General features: G+C 38.2%; 1 protein-coding gene across 2 annotated transcripts in view; it reads left to right on the forward strand.

The window, feature by feature from the left end:
- Nucleotides 1–23,369, forward strand: part of TUSC3 (tumor suppressor candidate 3) — a 133,679-nt gene that overhangs the window by 102,155 nt on the left and 8,155 nt on the right. For both annotated transcript variants that reach the window (XM_063402013.1, XM_063402010.1), the window contains exons 7-8: nt 4,008–4,071; nt 21,344–21,418. In XM_063402013.1, coding sequence (XP_063258083.1) covers nt 4,008–4,071; nt 21,344–21,418 — 139 coding nt within the window. The remainder of the gene's footprint in view (nt 1–4,007; nt 4,072–21,343; nt 21,419–23,369) is intronic.

Here is a 23,369-nt window from a genome sequence, read left to right on the forward strand (position 1 = left end):
TTTATGTTGTGTTATTTGTCTATAGAGTTTTCTAACAAGTACTTGTCATTTTAAATGATTCTATTCATCTTTTTAGCCATCTAAATATTTCATAAATGTTGTTAACAGATATGGTTGTATTATTAGGTGTAAGTCAGAATTTTCTCTTAAGTGTCATGTTAAGTATATAGTTTGTCTCTTTTGTAATCAATCTTGTATGTTTTATGCAATGTTTTAGCATGTCCTTTTGAAGCTTCATTTGATTCTTTTAACTGTGTTACGCATTTCGCTTGAAATGAGATTTTAAGCTTGTTTTAGTACCTCTTGTGTGAGTCGAGACATTGCATTTCAGTTTGTTAAATCTTTAAGTGTTTTTCAGAAGGTCTTAGCGAGAGATACCTGAAGCATCATTGATGATTTTTCCATCAGGGGTTGATCCTGTGATTGCTCCAATTAGTACTCAACTGTCTTCAAGAAGAGTTCCAGAAAAGACGAGTTCCCGAGTGATCAAAACAATTTTTTATCTTAACTTTTAAATGTCTTTTATGTAATGATATTATGACAGTTTGTTGTATTTTAAGCATTTTATGTTTATTGTTGTTAGAAATTGTCTTTAAAAGATATGCTAAAAACATCACTCCATTTTAGAGTTTAAGTTCTGGCCAAACTCTAACTCTAACTTGGACGGATAGTGTTTGTTAACGAAGCCCAGAACTTTCTGCTCCAAAAAATAATATGCAAGTTATCTTAACTTGACAATTTGATCCGATCAGAATGACAGCTGAATCAGCTTGGAGTGAAGATTGTCATCTTTACCCGGGGAAAGATGTCAAGGTTCACTAAAGAAAAGCGTTTCAGCAGTGTGCAGTCTCTGGGGTGATAGCAGAAATAGTTTGATAATCGCTTATCACTTTCATTAGTAAGCGAAATTCCTATTCTATTCCCTTGTCTCTGAGAATGCTAATTCGCATACCAAGTCTGTTTTAGTTTCTTTTCTGCAAGCTGTAGACTCAATGAGATACTAACGAAAGCTGAACCAGACAACGAGACAGCAACACAGACACAGCATTGCAGCTGTGTTGATAGAAGTAACCCTGGCTGCCCAGTGACAACAAAGAAGTCTTCAGCTGTGAAACATCATCAAGCAGTGCAGAAGAAGAGGAGACAGCAGATGATTTAAAACTTTAATCTAAAACCTGCGTATGAATGAAGAGCAAAAACTGAGTATAGTGTGCTCTCATCTTTTTGCTTTTAGCAGCTAAGATCTTTAGGTTTTTCTTAGGTAACTCAAATAGTGCTTTGCTCATAACAGTATATATAGAAGCAGCCAACCGTGTCACAGACCCAGTTTGGATAGCTCTAAAGAAAAAAAGGGGGGATGTGTAAGAGGATAGCTTGTATCATAAGGTAGAGCTATCCACACCTGGGCCTCAAACCAGGCCTCAGACCAGGCCTCAGGCCTGGTCTAGCAGGCCTCAGTACGTTCAGCATACGTAGTAGCAGATAAACTTATCTGCTACTAAGAATGTATTAAAGTAGTAGTGTTACTAACATAGAACAGTTACTGGGAAGACACGGTGGCTACCTTAAACTGCAATAGCTTACATATTTCTGTATTCTCACTGCCTATCAAAATGCACCTGTTCTTGTAAACTATTCTGTCTGTATTTAACCCACCATCTCACAGAATAAATGGGATTACGTGCTTAGAACCATATTAGTGTAGACGCACGTTATTCTAGCCCCCGATCTACCAGGGCTCCGCCTTTAAGAGATTTCTGAGAATGTCTTTCCAACAGCTGTATCCTTAATAGTATTGTGATACCAAGCCTGCTAGTGCATTACATTAAATTACTCTACCACACTAGTAACATGCAAAAAATTGCCATTACATTTCTTAAAACAGAGTTTCTTCTGATTATTCTTCTTGTAAAATCAGAATATGATTTTAAAAGCAGTAACCATGTAATCAGTTTTTTAAAGCTTTTAGTATTTTCTTGGTGTATGTGGTGTATGGTGTTTCAGCTTTGCATTGCAAGTAGTGTACACAGACAGTATTGCAGACTGGGTTTCCTGCAAACTCTGATCATCCTTAGATGATAACTTTTTAGATAAGTAAGATCCTTAAGGTAGTTTTTTAAGTAATTTTTTCAAGTGTGAATATCCACTGAAAAATCATATTTGAAATTTTCAGAGTTAAGACCATATTTGCTGGCATTTTTAAAACCATCTCCACTGTACAGGTTTAATAGCTACATGGTTATGAAAATCCCCTATTTCATTAATAAAATTCTTTGTAGGTATTTTTTATTCCCAAGTGAATCCAGAAGTCACACAAGCTTGAGTGATATTTTTAAATAAAGTTACTATGAGGGGCAATGAAGACCAGCACTTAAAATGTGATTCCTCCCCAGCATGGAACAGGTTTTTGTCATCAGAAGCAATAGCATGAAATTTTTGGAAGTGACTATTCATTCCTATTAGGAGGAAAACTAAATAATGTAATGTCAAAATAATGACAGAAAGTCGCTATTCATAGGACAATGGTCGCAACTGAATCAGAATACACAGTCTGTCAAGCATTTTAACTTTGTCATTAATTTTTATTAATGTGAAATATTTTTATTTCCTTCCTTTCTGTTATGTACTTGTGAGCATGTGTATGTATATGTAGCCTTAGTGGAATTTACAAGAAGTTGTGCAAAAAAAAATCGTGAAATACAGTTTGGCTCATTGTCATATCAGACTTCAGTGAGATATTCTTATGAGATCTGTGATTTTATCTTGTTAAAGAAAGAGAAGTGGAAACTTTAGGTACATGAAGGTCTTGCCTGGTTTAGGTTTGAATTGGTTATTTGAATGAACATAATATTGAATTTTGAAAACAACAGATAACAACCTACTGAATAAATATAAACTCATTATAAACTCATGTAATATAAATATTACATGATCCGATACAGCATCAATTAGATTTTAACTAGTGTGGGTGAAGGCATTCTTTCATATGATGAAGCATCCAGTTATTTCAAATCTGAGTTGTTCTGAATCATGACAAGGATGGTATTAAGCCAGAATTATTCAGAATAAACTGAATTAAAGCAACACATATGAGTTAAATAAACAAACAAAACCCTGCATTCAGACTGAGGGCAAAAAGTTTTCTGTTTCTTTACCTTACTAGTGAACACTTTTCATTTCATTTGGGTGAAAATTTTATCTATGCCTAAGAAGAATATATACAAATAATGTATTTCATTTCACATAGCATGCTATGTACAAACTGTACTTAGTGTTTGTAACTGATATAGGAGAGAAAGACAATTTCCTTCATTATGTGCGTGTTGACAGTCCTCCAGATTTTTGCTTCCTTTATTACTGTCACAGTTAACAATAAACAGTAACAGCTTTTCTCTAATACACTACAGGTTCTTAAAATAAATCTACAAAGGGAGCCCATTAACAATAGTTCTTTGGGATAGAAGGCATAGACTGTGTTTGACTTAGTTTTAGTATTAACATTTATTTTACAATATTTCCATATAAATAAGATGGTTTATCCATTAGGAACTTTGATGGACACAATTGTATCTTACTGGAGAAAGATGAAATAGACTTGGTATGAAGAAACTTCACTCAATCTGAGAAAGACTAAAGTAGAATGATTTGTTTGAGGCAGGCTTTGTTTTCACTTTTGTAAAAACTATGCTGGTGGCATGTCTTTGATTTTACCACCTCCCTTCTGAAAAAATTGTATCACCTGAGAAAATAAATGCATGTTCTTTATTCCACAGTAGCAGCAGTGTGAAAAAGATCGCAGCCTAATGCTTTTGTGTTTGAAACATTATGTGCTTTGCCTAAATTCTTAACATTCATTTTTACTAAACCTACATACATAAACTGTGCTATTATTTTCTAGCTGTTGCTGCCTGCATTTTTCTGCAAAACAGATTTTATTCTCACATATCTGGTTGTGCCATTTTCAACGGATTTCTTAAAGAGGAATGTTTTTCATTTTTATTTTACAGAGTTACATACATGGAAGCAGCCAGGCTCAGTTTGTGGCAGAGTCACATATTATTCTTCTGCTGAGTATCCTTCAAACTGGTGATAAATATTAAAAAATCAAGATGTGTGCTGTTAAATAAAATTGCCCCGCCAGTGAATATCATTGAACATTTAACAGGTATTGTATTTTGGCTTATTACTTATTATATGTTGAAATAAATATTCATTGTTAGTGCTATTGACTGCCAAGTAACACTGGCATTGCTTTTCACCTATGTGCACCTTATCGCCTTTGTTAGTCTTTTACCTGGTTACTATTCTTAATTTTTTTTTCTTTTCAGTGGCAAAACCTATTTTTCTTCTGTTTTTAATCTTTCTTATAATAGGTAAAAATTCAATGAAAAGATAATTTTATTTCTTTTTACTTACAAGATAGGCATACACAAATTTACCAGCTGTGCATGAAGATGATTTGTCCTCCAATAGTCTTTGGATTCTTCTTTCCCCCACCTAATCTAAACAATTCACTACTACTTCTTGAAACAAATAACTCAATCACATTTGTTCTGACATCACCTCCTCACAGAAAATCTTCAAGACCCACTTTTACTCTTTCAGTCTTACTGAGTCAGAGAAAGTTAAGTTGTGGTTTTTGTGGGGGGTGGTGGGTATTTTTTGTCAAAATTTTAATAAACTGTAAGAAAACTCTTATTCGTTCTCTCTGGGGTTTTTAAACTCTGATGCTTATCATCTTTATTCACTGAATGAGAACTCTAATCATCATTAGCCTTTTTTAAAGTTTAGTTAGTTCCATCACAAATACCTTTCTCTAAGGAGAACAGGCACAAAAAAAATTTCCCAATCTGCTGTAATAGCTGGATCCCAGTTTTATGATCATGGCTACTCTCTTGTTCTCTCTCTGAAGTTATGTTGCTTTAGAATCTGCCCTTCCTCTAACTTCCTTATCTACCTTCATCTTTGGCATTTCCTATCCAGAGACAACACCATCATTACATCTTCATTACATTCGTTTGCCTGGCATCCATTTTGCTACCTGTGAAACCTTACATGCTTCATAAACAGCCATTTTTAATTTAGTTTCAAAGTTATGATCATACTTTGCAGAGCAAATCTAATATTTGCAATTGGACTATAATGCTGTTTCCAGTTCTGGATCTTCTGGTAGAGGAATGGAGCAGACTTAATTGAGTGAGTCCAGCAAAGAGCCACAAAGATGATTAGGGGCTTATCCTGTGCGAAAAGGCTGAGGGAGATGGAACTGTTTAACTTACAGAAGACTCTCAGGGAGATCTCTTCAATGTGTATGAGATACCTGATTGGAGGACTTGAACAGGAAGGAGCCAGACTTTCTCAGTGGTGCCCTTTGAGAGGACAAGAGGTAGTGAACTAAAACTGAAAACCAGAAAAATCAGCGTGAAGACAAGAAGGTGCTTGTTACTGTCAGGGTGTGCAAACATGGATGCAGGTTACCCAGAGGAGCTATAGAGTTTCCATCTGTGTAGAGTTTCCACCTGAAAACCACCAAATCAAAACTCAGGGATTATTGCTCTAAATGCTACACTTTTTAAAAAGGTACACAAAGACAGCTATTGCATTTCATATGGAAAGTTTCTTGTTTATTAGAGAGAGTATGCATCTTACTGGTATCATCGTTATGATTTCCTTTCTAGAGCTGCAATTTGTTTTCATGGTTTTCTGCTTTTTGTGAACTGCCACAATTTAAACAAATCTATTATCTAAAACAATCCCATTGACTGCTTGAGAATGAGAAAAGTAAACCCCCAAACCAAAGAATATTAAAAATAAATAAAAATTTTGTTGATGGCATAATTTCTCTTACTCACGCATGAAAGTGATATCTTTTTGTTGGCAGATACTGTCTTTAAACCAGGAAGTTGGCTAGCTACATTAATGCAGCTGTCTGAAAGAATCCTTTCAGTGATGATGTTCGTTGCCACTTGAAGAAAGAATTCTCTAAGGTTTCATTTCATGGCTCAATACTGTTGAGATGAGTTTTTGGTCACACACAAATTTCACAATGAAATCTTTCACATGAAATCTTCACAGAGTTTAACAGTTACTTATGAAAATTAATATTCCTTTTTTCTTTCGATGTTGCTAGTAATTATGAGCTGCTCAATTGGTTCTTCATTATTTTTTTATTCAGAAAATGTTGTTAGAAAATATAAGAAATAGAAAAAAATAAGCCAGATTCATTTTATCCTTTAAAAGATGCATTGAATTTTAAAACAGGACATTACTATTCTGGTAATGTACATATTCATTTGGTTCCTTTTTTTACTTTTTAGTAGTAAGCTACTTTCAAGAGGCTTTTCACTTCTTGCCAGATGTTGACGTGCAATGTTGTGTTTCTCTATAAAGTGAATTTTTAATACCTTAGATGAAAAAATTTAATTTCCTTTGCATTTCTGTATTTTGGTTCAGATGGTGATTCTACCCCATCTGCTAGATGATTTCTGTATGAAGATCTTGTTTTCCATGCTGTAGCCCTATAATTAGGACTTGGGTAAGAAGGGCTTGTGAAGATGTCAGATACTCAGTTTCAGTCATTTTATAAAGCAGAATTTAATTCAGTAAAATCTGTACAAAGTTACATACCAGGTATATGTACACGCAGAGTGTACTCACCAAGGACTGGTGATAGGGGTGAATGTCATTGGCACTAGGGGTGGGCTGACCCTGGCTGGACGGGGGCTAGCCAAAGCCACTCAGTCACTCTTCAGCTGGTCAGGGGAGAGAAAGTGTAGCACAAGGCTCATGGGTCAAAAGAGAGAGACTCGGGGAAAATAATTGAAGTTACTATCAATCAAATCAGAGAAGGGCAATGAAAAATAAAACCCAAATCTTAAAACAACTTTCCCCCCAACCCTCCCTTCCTTCTAGGCTTAACTTTACTCCTGATTTATCTACTTGGTCTCCCACAGTGATTCAAGGGACTGGAGAATGGAAGTTGTGTCCAGTTCATCACAATTGTCTCTGCCTCTCTTTCTTCCTCAGGGTGAGGACTCCTCACACTCTTCCCTTGCTTCCTCCTGTGGGAAAAAGTTCTCCATGAACTTGTCCAATGTAAGCCTTTACTGTGGGCTGCAGTTCTTCATGAACATATGGCAGAGAACACTGGAAAGACATGGTTGGATATCGGTGAATACTTAAGGTTGGAAAAGACCTCCAAGATATCATGGTGTATATTGTATATTATACACTTCTATGACTAAAGGCTGGTACTTTGACCAGTTGGTGTTATGCTGACAAGATGAGTCCTACTCAATTTTGTTCTTTGGCTCCCCTTTCTCTTGTATTGGAGAGTTAACTTCAGGAAATAATCATGGAAATCTTAAAAGTGTTGGTTGAAAGGGATCTCAGAAGATCACATACAGCAATCTTCCTGTTAAAAAGGAGTATCACTAACACTGGAGCTTGTCTGTCTTGGTTTGTCTGGTGCAATTTTTTCAGAATTTCAAAGATGGAGATCACATAAATTCTCTGGGCAGTTTCAGATGTGAAGTTGTTTTTTATCCAGTCTGAACCTTCCAAACAGCAGTTCATGGTGCATTCTGGTATGAATCTTGTCTGACATAATATTTTAACTTCCCTTTGGATTTCTTTTGCCAGCCTTATAGAATTGGTGGAAAAGCTTTAGTGAAGCTTTCATTAGAAAATTAAAAAAACATTCTATGGAATAGAAGTATGAGATGCATTATGTTTTAGCTTTTTATTGCCTAGGAATAAAACAAAAGCCAAGATTTTCTTTTATTCATGCCACATTTTAGCTCATTGTTTGCCATAAATTGACTGGTTAAAAAAATTTTAGAAAGAAAAGATATTTATCCAGAGAAAAGTAATATGAGATAAGAATTAGGTATAAATTAGGTTTAAATTTTATTTGAGGTTTTATCCATAAAAATATGCTGGTCTTTCCAATTCTTTCAGTTTTCTTTGAAATTGGACAATTTTTATATCCTCCCCAGTAATAACAAAACCTTGTTATAATATGCAATTGAGAAGGAAGTTTTAAGTAATATATATCCCCACATCAGCTTGATAATCAGTGCTTCAAGCAACTGGGTCCAATTTACACACATAATACTTGGGACAGGTTTGTAGAATTATTTCAGTATAGAGACTTTCTGCTAAAGTAGAAAATTTATCAAAAAGTCATTTCAGAAATAGAAGTATAACTGCTGTAGAATAAATATGGCAGATGACACAACTTATTTAAATAAGAGCATGGAATAGATTTTTAATTTTTTTTATAAATTATATAAAAGTAGTAATGCATGTGGAACTATGAACATGCCAGGCATTGTGCAGTCTGTAAATCAAGGGTTTGCTTTTGAAGAGTTTAAGTATCTCTGAAGACCCTAGGACTACATAGTTGTCTTGGTTTGAAAGACAGGTATCTTCTAGGAAGGAGCAGGACCTCCCTAGAGATGGAGAATTCGAATCCCCTCCCTCCAAATTATTCTAATTTAGAAAATTAAAGGGGCTTTCAGGCAGAGGTACAGGGATAGGAATAACAGTTCTTTACTAGTATATATGACCAAACAAACAAACAAACAAACAACAACTACAGCATCAATAATAAACAGAACCAAGAACCTTGAGGGCTTTCACAGAAAGCCCGGGGCAGTTTGATCTCGGCGCCCCTGCAGGACTCCGAGAGGCCGAGCTGGAAGGGAGGAAAGTCCCGGGCCGGTGGAAGAGATGAGGAGCTCTGCGCTGGCAGCTGGAGCGGCAGGGGTGTCCCGGCAGGGCTGGGCAGGGCAGGGCTACAGAGTAGCAGGGGAGCCTCAAAGCTCTGAAGAAGCAGCGGCGGTGGGGGGAGGACTGGAGAAAGCGAGCTCAGGATTCCCAGGTACAGGAGCAGATGACGATAGATTTCCCAGGACGAGGTAGAGGCAGAGTGATGGCCGTGAACTCTTCCTGCAGCGAGGGGCAGCTTGACTGTCTTCCTCGATGCTGAGAGCAAGAGTGAGCAACTGCAGCCCCAGCTAGACCGTTCCCAAATCTTGAGTTATCTCTCCCCTCTGAGGGAAACTCCCAGAGACTAAAAAACAATAGGTGTAGCCTTGTGCTGCCATGTCCTTCAACTACTCCCTTTGTTCTGGTTAAGCACTGTTGTTAAGGTTTCTTAGCAACTTATGGGAAAAAATTCTGTAAGTGAAAAAGAGGCAAATCTAACCCCCAACAATAGTTTACACAGAGAAATAAATAACTTTGTTCACAGTTGCAATCCTGGTAAGGCAGTCTAACTGTGTGCTAGATATCCAATTCTACCATGCAAAAAGAGCTAATATCTAAACACATTTTGATTTAGCAATAAAGTTTACTGTCTTCTCAAGTTATCATCAGTTTACATCCACAAGTATTAGTGCAGCAACAACTTTGAAGAACATAGGGAAAAATTGTGCAAAAAACAAAATAACCAGATGGAATAGATGATTCAGGGATTTTTGAGCCTGATCGACCATAAAAAGTGTTACAGCGTCTAGTCATCAATTAATAAACTCTTACTACTTTTAAATCCTTTTTTTGGATTAATTATGGGATAATATTCTATAGAAGTGAATTTTCAGTGTTAACTTCATGTAGTATGAAGAATTTATTCCTTAAGGATTTTTTTAGCCTATAATTTGCACAATAAATGTACTGTGTGACTTTAGTATATAAGTATCACCGTGGAGGCCCAACCAGGAACACAGACTGGGGACACAGATCTGGGTGCAACAAGAGCAGCAGGGCAGAAGACCCTGCCCTTAGTTTATTTTTCCATTATATATCTGTGGCAAGGTGACCATGGATTGGAGAAGGGTATCGCCACCTCTCCTGTCACATTGGTCCAGGAGGCTGTCATTCAACCTCCCCTTGTCTTGGAGAAAGTATTCATAACATTGCCAATATTTACAAAACATGGTCCTGTGTTTACAATTCACCAGTGTGAGAAACTGCACGTTTCTCCTTTAATATGAACGCTCAGCAAACCAGGAAAATTCATGGCAACATCTCACCCTTTTAAGTATATTAAAAAGAAAACAGAAAAAGAAAAATGAACAATTCTATGACAGGAAAAAAGAAAGAAAAAAAAACCTGTATAAAGTTCACCGACCTTCATTTAGGTGACGGTGTGAGGGCTACATGTTGGTCTGATTCTGCCTTTGCTACCCAGGGTTTCACCCTGAACCCCTTGCAATAACCTGCTCAAAATATCTCGAGCATAGTCTAACATAATTCAACCAACACCCTCATATTTTTAAATTTTTATAAGATACAAGAGAATATACGGTGCAAAAGGCAGGAGCATTCCAAGAAAAATCAATCACTCAATTCAAAATTCTGAACCCCAAAAGTTCTGTCCCAAAACCACAACCCCCAAACAACGTGCACTTTCCCCACAGAGGTCACAATGGCTACCATACATAAAACTGAGCCATAGCAAACAATTCCTCTGAGTCCATGATTAACAGTCCGCTGGCTCTCAGCATCACACTGCTTCAGTCAGTCCTTGTCCAGCAGCTCCACAGGATCCAAAGTCTCTATGGAGGCCATATAGGAAAAGAGAGGATGCCAGTCCATGTCCATGTCAATCAGATCTTGAAGAGACTTCTGTGATGGGTGGCACTAGGGTGGCACAGGATGCACAAGGTTTCAGGATCAAACAGGATCAGTCCAATGCACCTGAGGCAGCTCAGCAGACTTTCAGCGGCCACCTCCATGGCAAAGATCCCAGAACCTGAGGATAGAGAACTTAAAAAACACAAATTGAGCAATTGACTTTTTCTCAAAGAATGCATGCAACATAGGATGTGGACGTAGAAACCCACTGCAAGGTCCAAGGAAAACTGACCATAGCTATGTGGCAACATCAACACTTCCTACACTTGAGATGATGGCTGTACACCAGCCAGAGAATTTTGCTCTTGTTCTAGAGCTTGGGAAACTGTTTCGTCCCCCTGACGTCTTCGTCTTTTTCTTCGCCTCCGAGTTTTCGGGCTTGGCGTGGGCTCAGCATGACCCACTGCCTCGCATGTTTCTGCAGTATGGTCTGGACCCACACCTTGTGCGCAGAAAAACAAGGGAGTCACTTTCTGTGCCTCCTTTTCCTGTTCTCCACTAGGCTGAATATCTGCCTGTGTCTCATGTCCAGCATTCTGCCTCTGTTCTGCCGGCTGTGAAGCAGCCGTTGGGGTCATCACCATAGAATCACAGGTGTTTAGAACTGCACAGGTCTGGACCATCTCCAGGACAGTGGAAGTCTCTGGAATGGTTTCCAGGAGCCTCTGGCAAGCAGAATTAGCATGGCTTCTTGCTAATTGCTCCAAAATTATCATTCTTATAGTGCTATCCTGGACTCTCATCTCTAAAAAATCCATCAGACGCACTATAAGTCGATGAAAAGGTTCACCTGGCTTCTGTGCTATATCTGAGAAGTCTTCCTTTGGGGAGAAGGATAACTTGGTTTTTATCAATGCAGATATCCCTATGTATCTGCACGAATCTAAAACAGTGAAAGAAAGGCCAGCTTGCACATCAGGGCAAGCATATTGACTCCTCCCCATAAGTAGGTCAACTCCGACCCCAAACAAGGGATCATCTCGAGGCAGGTGGCTATTTTCGACAGCCATTTGTCCAGCTAGGAATTTCCAATTTCTTTCAAAGGTAAAAACCTGTTGAGGTTCAAGCATCATTGTTGCAAGACCTCTTATTACATAAGGAAAGATCAGATTCTCAAATTCTGCACTGATCCATTGAATTGCCTCAGTGAAGCTTATATTATCTTCTGCCACGTCCCTTGATAAGGGAAGCGGGACTGCCCATGATGGGTCATCATGGCTATGATGCTGTGGACCCACGTCCACAGCTCCCTGAACTGGCTCGGGCAAAGCTGCATCTTCAGGCAGCAGCTCTCTTAGGTCAGCAGCCTGGTTCACCTGGAATGCAGGACTAAAAGCCTCATCCGATTTCACGACAGGGAAAGCGTGCACATCAGACAACGCTTTTGCCCCGTTATCATCTCCCACAGCCGACCCGGCCCCGTAGGGGGGGTGGGCGGGGGACAGTGACTCGCTCAGACTCCTCTCTGAGCGGGGGGGGCGATTGTCGCGCTGGGCAGGGAGGCGTGGCCGACCGGCCACAGCCTTCAGCTCCTGCCCAGCCAGCCGATGGGTCGGTGGCCGGGTCCAGAGCCGGCAGCAGCTCTGCGGCTCCAGCGCTCGGCCCCGTCCCCTCTGAACGGAGGGGGCATGCGGCGGGGCCGCGCGGCGGCGCGGGGGGGCTGTCCAGCGCGGGTGGCCCCGCAGCAGCGGGCAGCGTTGCGCCCAGCCCTCCCCCCGCGGCGCCGGACCGGCACCGGACGCGTGGGGCGGGGCGCGGCGCGGTGGGCGGCGGCGGCGGCTCCGCTGCGGGCACCGCACGGACCGCCGGCGGCGGCGACCCCGCGCACAGCATTTGGCGCGGCGGGGGGACGGGGCAAGGAGGGGCCGTCCCCGCCGGGCTCGCCTGCCGAATCCTTCGCGGAGCAGGTCGCGGCGGGGCGGGGCGGGCCGGGGAGGCGGCGGCAGGGGGCGGCGCCGGCAGCGCCGGGGGCGGTGTGCACGGCGGCCCCCCCGGCTCCCCGCAGGGGGCCCGAGGCGGCGCGGCTCCGCGCGGCAGCTGCAGGGCGGACCCCGCAGCGGTGGTGGGCAGCGGGGGGGTCGCCGCGGCACGGCGGCCCGGGGCGGCGCGGGCGATCCCCCGCGCTCGGCGTGGGACCCGAGGCCGAGCGCTCCGCCCCCTCGGCACCCCAGCTCCCCGCCCGGCAAACCGCGCGGGGAGCGGACCGAAAAAAGCTTCCCCGCCCTTCCAAAAACCCCGCTGGGCGCGCCCAACCCCCGACATGGGGGTGGGGGTCTCCTGCATCGGCTCTAACCCTGCATCAGAGCAATCCTCGTCAGAAGCGACGGAGCTCGCAGGGGAGCTTCTGCTCTGTGTCGAAAACCCAGAATCAACTTCAAAGTCCTCTCCAGCCTCTTTTAGAAGTGGGAAGACTGTTCCCCAGATCCCTAGGAGAGCGCTAGCTCTCATATTTCCGTTCAGAACGGATAAAAAAAGTTTTTCCCCCAGGGTTTTCCATGGGTCGATTGAGAGTGCTTTTTCAGCACTATAAAAAATTCCAAGTTTCTTTCCCCAGCTAAATAGTTCTCTCACGTGTTTCCTGGTCAAGTCAGCGTCACAGGACAACAAAAAGGAGTGGAGCAGTTCCATCATCAATCGTTCCTCTGAGAACATCGTGGGTTTCTTCTTTTTGCAGCTGTAGAAGGCAGATTTTTTTTCTTTCTTCTTTTTTCTTTCCTCACTAGCTTGCAACTTGACCACGTGGGCGCCAGTTATCACCGTGGAGGCCCAACCAGGAACACAGACTGGGGACACAGATCTGGGTGCAACAAGAGCAGCAGGGCAGAAGCCCCTGCCCTTAGTTTATTTTTCCATTATATATCTGTGTCAAGGTGACCATGGATTGGAGAAGGGTATCGCCACCTCTCCTGTCACATTGGTCCAGGAGGCTGTCATTCAACCTCCCCTTGTCTTGGAGAAAGTATTCATAACATTGCCAATATTTACAAAACATGGTCCTGTGTTTACAATTCACCAGTGTGAGAAACTGCACGTTTCTCCTTTAATATGAACGCTCAGCAAACCAGGAAAATTCATGGCAACATATAAGTCATGGGAATTAGTCCATTCTCTCTTTGTTTCCCTTCTATTTGGAGCTTTACAGAGTTCACCAAAGATACTTCTCTTTTCTCCTTTCCAAGTTGAAAATTTCTCTTTCCGCATGTAGATGATGATCTGGGCTTGTAGTGTCTATTCTTGCAACCCTCTTCTGATGGAAATTGGGTCATAGATAAGAGAAGTCAGCAGAAATAGTTGGGTACTAATGAAATTTTTTAAATGCTGAGTAGTTTGACATTGAAGAGACAAGAAAGAGAAACTAAAGACAAGGGTATTGAAGTACTGTTGCTAGAGTTATTAAGAAAACATAAAGGCAAAAGGGAGATAACTTTGGAATGAAGAGCTGTCATTGCCTAAGAGAAATGATGTGTGGTAAACTGCACAATCAGTATTACTTTTGTAATTAACTACAGTTGAATACAGATAGTGTAAATGGCTGTTATATCCAAAAAGGCATTGAAGTGTGCAATGTTCAGCTGTAAATATTGCTCTGGGTGTCAAGATACAGCAAAAAAGATAAGGAATAATAATGTTGGATAAGCTGCGTTGAATTTGAAGGATTTGTTAAATTTTTTATTCCTCCCTTTTGTAGATACTACTCAGTATTTCTTATGAATTTTCATCAAGTTGTAATGTCATTCCCTGGAGAAATAAAACTGCTTTGAATGTAATATGTCATAGTTTTTTCCCTTTTGTAGTAACAGCGGATCCTTACTTAAAGGAGTAAACTTAAAAATAAATATTTTCATTATTGAAGGAGTTTCAGTTATTAAGCAAACAATTGATTTATATATTTATTGTATCTCCTACACAGGAGATAAACCTAAACCATTATAGGAATTAGCAGTTATGATTAACCTGGTACATTTTCTCATTATTATTATTAAACTTAGCATTGATGCTGATTAGACACAGGCACCTAAGGAAAAATGGAAATGTCTTTTCAGTTTCCTAATTTGAATTCCCAAGGCAAAGTTTAATAGGACAGCTGTGTAGGTGGATATGAAATATTGATTGAAAGGGAAAAGAACAAATCTTTTTGGTAGCATTAAAACGACACCTATTATGAAAGAGATTTCCTGTCCTACAGAGGGAATTTAAATTAAGTGCCTCTGTGGCACTTTATATAGGATGAATGTAAAGAGATGACTTTGTATGTCAGAGTCACTGAGCATAAGAATCTGAAATTTTGAGTCAAAAGCCAGTAGAATAGTACTCACTTAGCTCTCAGTAGTAAGATTCTGTCACTTGTGCATCAGTATGCACAACTAGTTATGTGTTCCCCAGAGATTAAATGGTAAAGTGAATGAGGATGGTAACTAAAGCAGTGAGACAGGATTATTGTATTCTTGATCTTTAGGATAAGAAAGAAAGAAAGAAAACCATGGTGGGTAAAGTTAGGACCAAAAGCATAATATTATAGCATATATAAGCATGCTTCCTAATTAAGTTTGGAAATCAACATCCAAAGCAGGAGAACATCCTGCTCATTTTCTATTATTTACTTGCTTTAGCCACCAGTACTGCCTGTTAACCTTGTAACTTATTCTGATTCTTCTGGAAGCTGATTCCTGGTAAATGTAATGAAGCATAAGGAGAGGATAGCTAGAAAAATCAGGGCAGTTTTATTAACCTAAGTCTCCTACTGATTGACCTTAAAACAATTCATAATGTGATCCTTTAGAAAAGACATTTAGGTCCCTTAAATGTGAGAGAGATATGCAGAGACCTTAAATTTACAGTTGGGCATTCGTTAACACAGTATGAAACGTAATTCATAATCTTTCCTCAGCTAATTGCAATACACTGGGATTGGTGAACTACCTTCACATATGGTATGTGTCCTCTGCATGAAGTTACCAACTCTGAATTTCAGTGATTTTTAACCATTTTCAATTTCTGGTTAAAATTTTCCAATGAAAGTGCAGAGCCCTGCAAAGCTCATTTAGCTGTCAGCTGCTCTGGCAATTGGCCCAGTTTTATTTGCCTTTTGCAAATAGCTGACTAGTAGTCCATACAACAAGAGGCATTCACTGACCACTGGCTGAAGACATTTTTAAGGGTTTCTTTAGGCTTCAGTTAACTATTGTTATGGATATTTTAATGGTTAAGAAACAAATTTGCTTGAATGGCTAAAAGATGCAGAAATCTAGACCAAAGTGAAATGTTTTACCTTTTGGATACTCAGATACCTTTCATTAAATGGAGTAGTCTTCAGGTGCATTCAGCTAAGAAATAAATTATATTGCCTAGATCCTAGTAATGATGGAGAGTTAAATGACAGCCTAGACTCATATTGATGATGACTTATGAAAGAAGAATGTGTGATGTTCTCAAAAATATTTATAGGTTTTTAGGGAAAGCAAGAGAGATTGTGTCTGCATGCAAGTATCAAGTGTGTACTAACAGGTGAGGCATACTAGGTCTAGTGTTTGAAATAAAGTGCTTGAAAATAAGGTAGATATTTGTAATACAGTTAGAATACTGAGAGAAAATTATATAGCCTCATAAATATTTTAAAATAGCTCAAATGAAGTTTGTTTTAGGAAATGTATCTGTGTTTAAAAGTTAAATTAAACTGTTAAAAATTCCCTCATTTATTTGTTTCTCTGGTATGCTTAACATTAATGAAAGTAAAGTACTGTGGAGTTGTTTATACTTTTCTGATATGAATATTTATTTGAAATGTATATTTGAAAATTCAGAGAAATTGATTTCAAAATATACGTGAAGCTAGAAAAAGGTATTATGGGGCAAACCGCACTATAAAAATTTGCAAGATGGACAGCACCAAACCTGAAATTTCATCAGAGGTAATCTATACAACCAAAAAGGTCATAAATAATAAATGTAAAAATCATTTCCCCAGCATTAGTTTTAGCTGATCCTAAATGTGAATAATTAGGATGTAAATCAGGCTGAAAAACCTTGAATGTTAGATCAGTGATTTAACACAAACTTAATCAGGTATCTCTATGCTTCATTTTGCAGCTGAATTAAAACAGATTTGAGAGTATTTTTCTTCTTCTGAAGCTTTTATTTGGCCTTTCCATTCTTAGGTGTCTAAGAGCAGCACAAGAGCAATGGTTCCATCAGATTATCTGTGGCTTAGAAAGACAGGTTCATAAATTGAACCTGAAACGAATCAAGTTAATAATAAACTTTTTCACTATAGGAAGTTCTGTATTAGATGAAAACTATTCTCTGCTCTGTTAAAATGGTGAAAAAACATCAAAAAAGAAAATGGTGTAGTATAGTTGGCATTTCAATGGTTGAAATGTAAACTTTGAGCTACGTCACTTCACATGTTCACATGCATCACTATGTGAGATGCATATTTCAAGGAGTTGAGGAGAACTCTGGTGCCAAGACATGTGTAGTACTTCCTAAAATTCTTGAAAAACCAGTCAGTGTAGCTGAAGCCAGAAGGTTTTCAACAGAAAGAATGTTCAGGGCTGTTGTTAGTGTCATTACCACTGGTTTTCAGGCCATTAAAAAATACTTAAATATAGCTTGATTGTGTAAAATTCGTCCATAAATCCATATTCAAATAAATAATGTTCAGACTGTTCTCCACTTTTTCAGCTTCTGTTTAGGAATCATCCTACTTCAGTGGGATGAAGCATACAGTAGTTGGCACCTTAAACATAGAAGTTTAAGTCTCAGTAGGAAAAGGTTAAAATAAATATCTCTATCAGTATAATATGCCCTCTTGTAAGGGCATAAGGCCAAAGAATTTCTCATGTTCTAATCATCACCCCCCAGCAAAAAAGCAAACCAAACAAACAAAAAAATAAAAATAATTAAAGAAAATAAAATTAAAAAAAAGATGAAACCACAGATCTAGCAGATCTTTGTTGTTCATATTACTCCTTGACCAAAAAGTATGTGCTTTTATTTATTCCATGTCTGATAAATTGAACCAGCAGTTTTTAAAGATTGCATGATAATCTGTCCCCATTTTAGTTAACAGTAAACTGAGAACAGGCTCAAGTGGATGAATATTTTGTTCTCTAGTTTTTCTTGCTCATGTGTTAAGAAACTGCATGATCTGCATTGTAAAAGGTAGTTGTTTCTTCATGTATTTGTAATGCTAGTGCCAGATTTTGCACCCTTGGCAGAAATACAACTGAATATGAATGAGACCACCAAACTTTTTTCACAAAAGTAACCAAATGCTTGTTAAGCTATTTTCTCTCCTTCTTTCATTCCTTGCTTACTAGTAATTAGGAATAAATTTATGACATAAAGATATAAATTATGTATTACATTAATAAACTTTGGAATTATCAGGTTTTCTTCCTTTTGGGCATTCTGTGACTAAATTTTCTATTACAGTATGCTAATAATAAGTATCCCAAATTTACTAGCAATTAGTTTCTATTTTTAGAATAACTATAATTTTGGTTTTTATTCATCCAGTATTTTTTGTTTTGTTTTGGATTTAGTGGTCTGGTTTTTTTCCCTACTTCTGATAAAGCATCTTGGTTTTTTCAGGGCTGAATATTTTATTCTGTTACTACTGATGCTTTTCTGTATAAGCTTATAAATTGTGATGATTAGTGTCTTTTTCATCCTACTTTAAAACTGTTGTTCTTCCTGTATCAAAATTCAAAACCTTTTCAAAAGCCCTATGTAAATAACATGTTTTCAATTTTTATGAAAACATGTATCAGCTGGGAAAAGGAAAAGCAGAAGTTTCATATGTAAAAGTGTAATAGTTTGAGAAGGTATATAACAGGGTTTACACAAAAAAAATCTATAGAGGAAGAAATTTATCATAAAACATGAACATCTGAATTTAAAACATTTGCTTGCCATGGCTTATGAGAGTGCAGCATTCCCCTCATATTTCAAAATAGTTTCATAATGCATAGTGAGGCAGATAAAGACGAATTGGAAAATAAGTACATCTTTTAATGCATCATTTTTTTTCAGATGAAAAACTGTCCAAGTACCCACTTGCTAAAATTTTACATTCTGCACTGTTAGAGAATTGCAATACTGTAAAAGATTATTTTCAGAGATGGGACTGTTGCATTATATTGTAGAATATCAAACTAGTGTAAAGGCATAACATAGGATGTTAGAAATGAGTGAAAAATAGTAACAAGCTATATATTCTGTGGCAAAAAGCTAATTCTTGTATGGAAATGACAACTCAGGTTGAATTTTTATTTTCGCATTGGAGAGCTGAGGCAAGTACCATGCACAGTGTTACAGTGTGGCTATGAAGCTGATATTGGAGGTAAAAGGCAGCCAATGAGGCTGAAAGCTCAGCAATGATGACTAAAGTTAGAAAGCAACAGCTGAAGCAAAAATAGTGACACTGTGAGGGAAGCTTTAGAGGTAATGATGTGAAGCTCCAAAAGAGAGGGGGGGAAAAACTCAGCACAATTCGGGTGGTTACAGAGCTGTAATTCTCAGTTGCAGAGCAAACAACTTACTTTTGTGAGGTTGTTGTTCCTGATGGTAAAAGAAGTGAATTAAACTCATGGTCTGCTAAGAAAATAAGAACTATGTTACAGAAGGGATGTCTCCCAAATGGCTTTTTAGTGTGTGTTTGGTTGGTTTATCTCCCAGAAACAGCCAGGTAAGGGAAATAGCAAAGAACCACATTATGTACTGATACTGCTTGAGAAAATTGGAAAAAACAAACAAAAAAACCCCACACCAAAAAAACCATTTACAAGGCATTTCAAAACCTGTGCAAAAAGGAGCACTTCCCCAAGAGGACCTGGTGAGTTACCTTTACATCTTGGGACAGGTTTGTTTTTTTTTCCAATGGCTGTTAAACTCGGGAGAAAATCACTACTATAAATCTAAGTGAGGAATTGGTAAAATAAAGTTATTAGATAATGCTACCTTAGGGGCTTTCCTTTAATAGGGTAGAAATATATGTGTAATTTTTTTTATTTTATTCTCAGCCCTTTTTGTGACAACTGCCTCAATGAATTAATCTTTATGCTTTTGTAACAGTGGAAAATAAAGAATTTAATAATTCTCATGACATTCTCCCCAGTTCTTTTAGCAGTAGAACAGGAGATTCCCAGTCTCCCATGCTCGTGAATCGGATTCTTAACAAGTCAAGTTTTCAGAATGCAATTTTTGTGTTATGGATTCCAAGATTAATTTTTTTTCACAATATTTTGCTCTTTTTTTTAATATTTTGTTAAGTGTAGTCATAAGCTTTTGGATGACTTGAACGTAACTAATTATTCATAGACTGGCTCTATGCTTTGCAGTTTTTATATGTGTGAGGAATTTAAATTGAGCTACTAGTGTGATTTTAATTAGAGCTTATTTTAGGGCTGCAGGTAGATGTCTGCATCAAAGAGGTGATGTTAAAATTACATTTCCTTCATGTTACCTATTTGCTTCTGCCATCTTTCACCATTGATGTTTACTTTTTAAAATCTTGTTATTATTCATTTGATTTTTCTCAGTTTGTGTTTATAAAATTTGGAAGTCAAACCTGAATCCACCTGCTAATCTCTGACGAAGTGTGATTGTGTTAGCATTTACAGTTCTAAATCCTTTTTCTCAAGCTCAGCTTAATTAAAATTTTACAATGAAAATTTCAGATGTCTTTGAAAATTTTGGTCTAATTTTGAAAATTCCTAAAATGAAAAATATTAATACATTATGATTAGTGTAAGTGTAATGTTGCAAGATGCAGATATTACTTATGGGTCTAGCAGATTTGAAGTATCTCCTTGAATTGTGTGCATAAATAACATCTTATTCTTGAAGTTCGTAGTCCTCATGCCCTGGGTTAAGTCATGTTGAAAACTCCAACCTTATTTGACCATCTGTAAAGTGTGCTGAAGTTTTTGTTTCCTGCTATTGTGACCCATGGCTCTCATGATTCACACCTGCTTCAGAGTGGTGTTCAGGCTTGCCTCTGCTTCAGAACAGATGTGATGCACAGTAGTAACCATTCCTTTTTGTTTATATGGTTTCACATAAACAGTTAAGAGAATGGCTTAAGAGCTTGCTGGATTAGTGAAATTGTTTTATCGTTATGTACTTGTTCACATTTGTAACAGTTATAATGAGACAACAAAACACTAAAAGTGACTGAGGACTTTGCCTCTGAGATGCTTCTCTGCTAAACTGTTAAGCAATATGACACTAAAGAGGGAGTTAATGTCTTATCTAAATGCAGAGGACGATAAACCAGTCCAACTGCTTCTGTTTGTGTCAAATAACTGGTGAATTGTGTACAATTGCAGTGACTGATTTCTGGATCTTAGAGTTTTCATTTTTTAAAAAATCCTTTGCTATCTATATACAGAATATTTTAAAATATTGGGAAATGGCTATTTCCATTACTGTCCAGAATTTATGTCCCACTTGATGACTTGTCCTTGTAAGCTTCTTCAACCTTCTTTCATTTTTTAAAATCCAGACTGCACAAAGAAAAATCCTACTCATTTTTGCCACAGGTGAGTGTATTGGCACAGTACAGATTGTGATACCCAGTTATTATACGTAAATACCCTCTCTTGTTGCGTGAACTTGAAAGCTGTAGTTCGTAGATGTACCTTTGTGGCTTTCTGAGGTATCCACACATCTGCTGCTTTCCTTGACAATGGCGATACAGATGCTGCTATCACCATGGGAATGGTACTCCTGAATGAAGCTGCTACCTCCAAAGGGGATGTTGGAAAAAGGAGAAGTAAGTTGTACTTTAGAGCTAAGGTAATGCTTAGACAATCGGAAGACACTGCAAAATTACATGTGAATATCTGATTGTTTTCAGAAGGTCTCTGCCTTAAACCAATGTTTACATTTAGCTGTTTGGAAAAGAGAAGAGCATAAAAACTGTTGATAAAACTGCATTCACATGAAGTAGTAACAGTAAAAAAATACTTCAAGCCTTTGCAGCCAAGGTACAGCTTGACACAGTATCTCTACTGCATTGCATTAATGCTTTTTGGGTCTTGAATTATATCAAAAATCAGTGATATAAAGAACCAGAGTTTAAAAACATTGTTTTCAAAATTACTTTGTGCATTTAAGATGACAACATCCAAAAGAGTGTGAAAATTTTTATAAGTAGTAATTTTGCCAGTATTGTGTCTCCAGAGGAAGGTGGAAATCCAGCTGTAGGTTCTGTAATACAGAACATATCCTAATCTGTAATGTCTAAAGTTATTTAGCTTGAAATGCATTTTTTATGTTTTTCTGAATTTTGTTGTTACTCAGAATATTGCTGAGGTGAGTTTTGGGGGGGGGGGGGGGGGTTTGGGGTTTTTTTGGTCAATTAATTACATAAACACTCAATATAAAAGTGTTTTATCCAGAATTAAACTTTCTCACTGTTATATCCAATAAGGTTTTACTGAGTATGACATGGGTTGAAACAAATATGCCCATCTACCTTTGCACCTTTTGCATCCCCTAACTTACTTTTCTCATATAAGCCATTGAAGGTCTTTGGAAGATACCAGATTTCCTACACTGTCCCCTCTTTTCTTTCAAGATCAGTTCTTTGGCTTCCCTGTAATACACACTATTGCAGATAGAGCTGGCCAACTATTTTCTTTAAAAGCATTCTAGAGCTCTTCATAATAGCTGGTTGAATGGCTAGAGATATCTCTAATCTATAGTGATTTGAGGGACTCCTTCAGCAAGCTGTAGATCTCTCATTAATTCTGAATATCTTCTACAGTAACTAGCTTTAACAGTGATATCAAAGGATCCAGTGACATAAGTTTAATTGGAATATGATTTTAGATCTGGGCCTGTGAACACAGGCACACTGAAATATCGGTGGGCTGCAGTAAAAATTCAGGCTCTTTGCTCTGTGGCCATTATGCAAATGTTTTCTGTGTATCTGCCTTGTACTGTTCATGCTTCCAATTTATTCATCCATGCTTGGAAGTCATATTCGTGAGTGGTGATTTCTTTATAATGAAGTGTGTTTATTAGGGTTTGTTAGGTTTGTACATGGCTAGGTTTCTCAAAATAACTAGAAATTTTATATTCCAGTTGACATGTGTCACTTTCCACATGGTCAGTTTTAATGAAAAAATGCATCATTGTCAGTTTCCTTGGCTTCATGTTTTCTCATCCTTTGGTCAAAGGCAGCACACTTTGGAAGCATGAATATTGCAATTCAATAGCAAAGGGCTGGATAAAGCAGGAAAATAGTATAAGGAGAGGAGTTATTAAAATCAAAGTACCTCATTAGAATCAAAACATTATCTGATGTAGATGAGGTGCATCTCAGTTTGTAACATGTCCCCCTTTTTTAAAAAAAAACCTACATGCAATAGAGTGGGCTATCACAATCAAGAAGGTTTTATGCTATATTCCACACAGTGCCAAAAGATGTTCCAAATTTTCTTTGTTAATTTAAGCATTTACTTTGTTAGTTCATTCTTTGTCCGAAAAGATGCAAAGCACTTTCACCTGGATGGTATCAAAAGATCTGCATCATTGTTATTTACCTTCAGAATCTGAAGATTTATACTGCTAGTGAGCTAAGAGTAAAAAGTGATTTGTCTGCCAGCCTTGGAACTTAGAACAGTGAAATTTTTAGCCATTAATAACTAAATAAAGTAGTTACTAAGCTGCCTTTACTGCTACTTCAGCCATAGATGGTTGGCTAGAGAGAACATGAT

This window comes from Prinia subflava, chromosome 7, assembly GCF_021018805.1.
Source record: "Prinia subflava isolate CZ2003 ecotype Zambia chromosome 7, Cam_Psub_1.2, whole genome shotgun sequence".
NCBI lineage: Eukaryota > Metazoa > Chordata > Aves > Passeriformes > Cisticolidae > Prinia > Prinia subflava.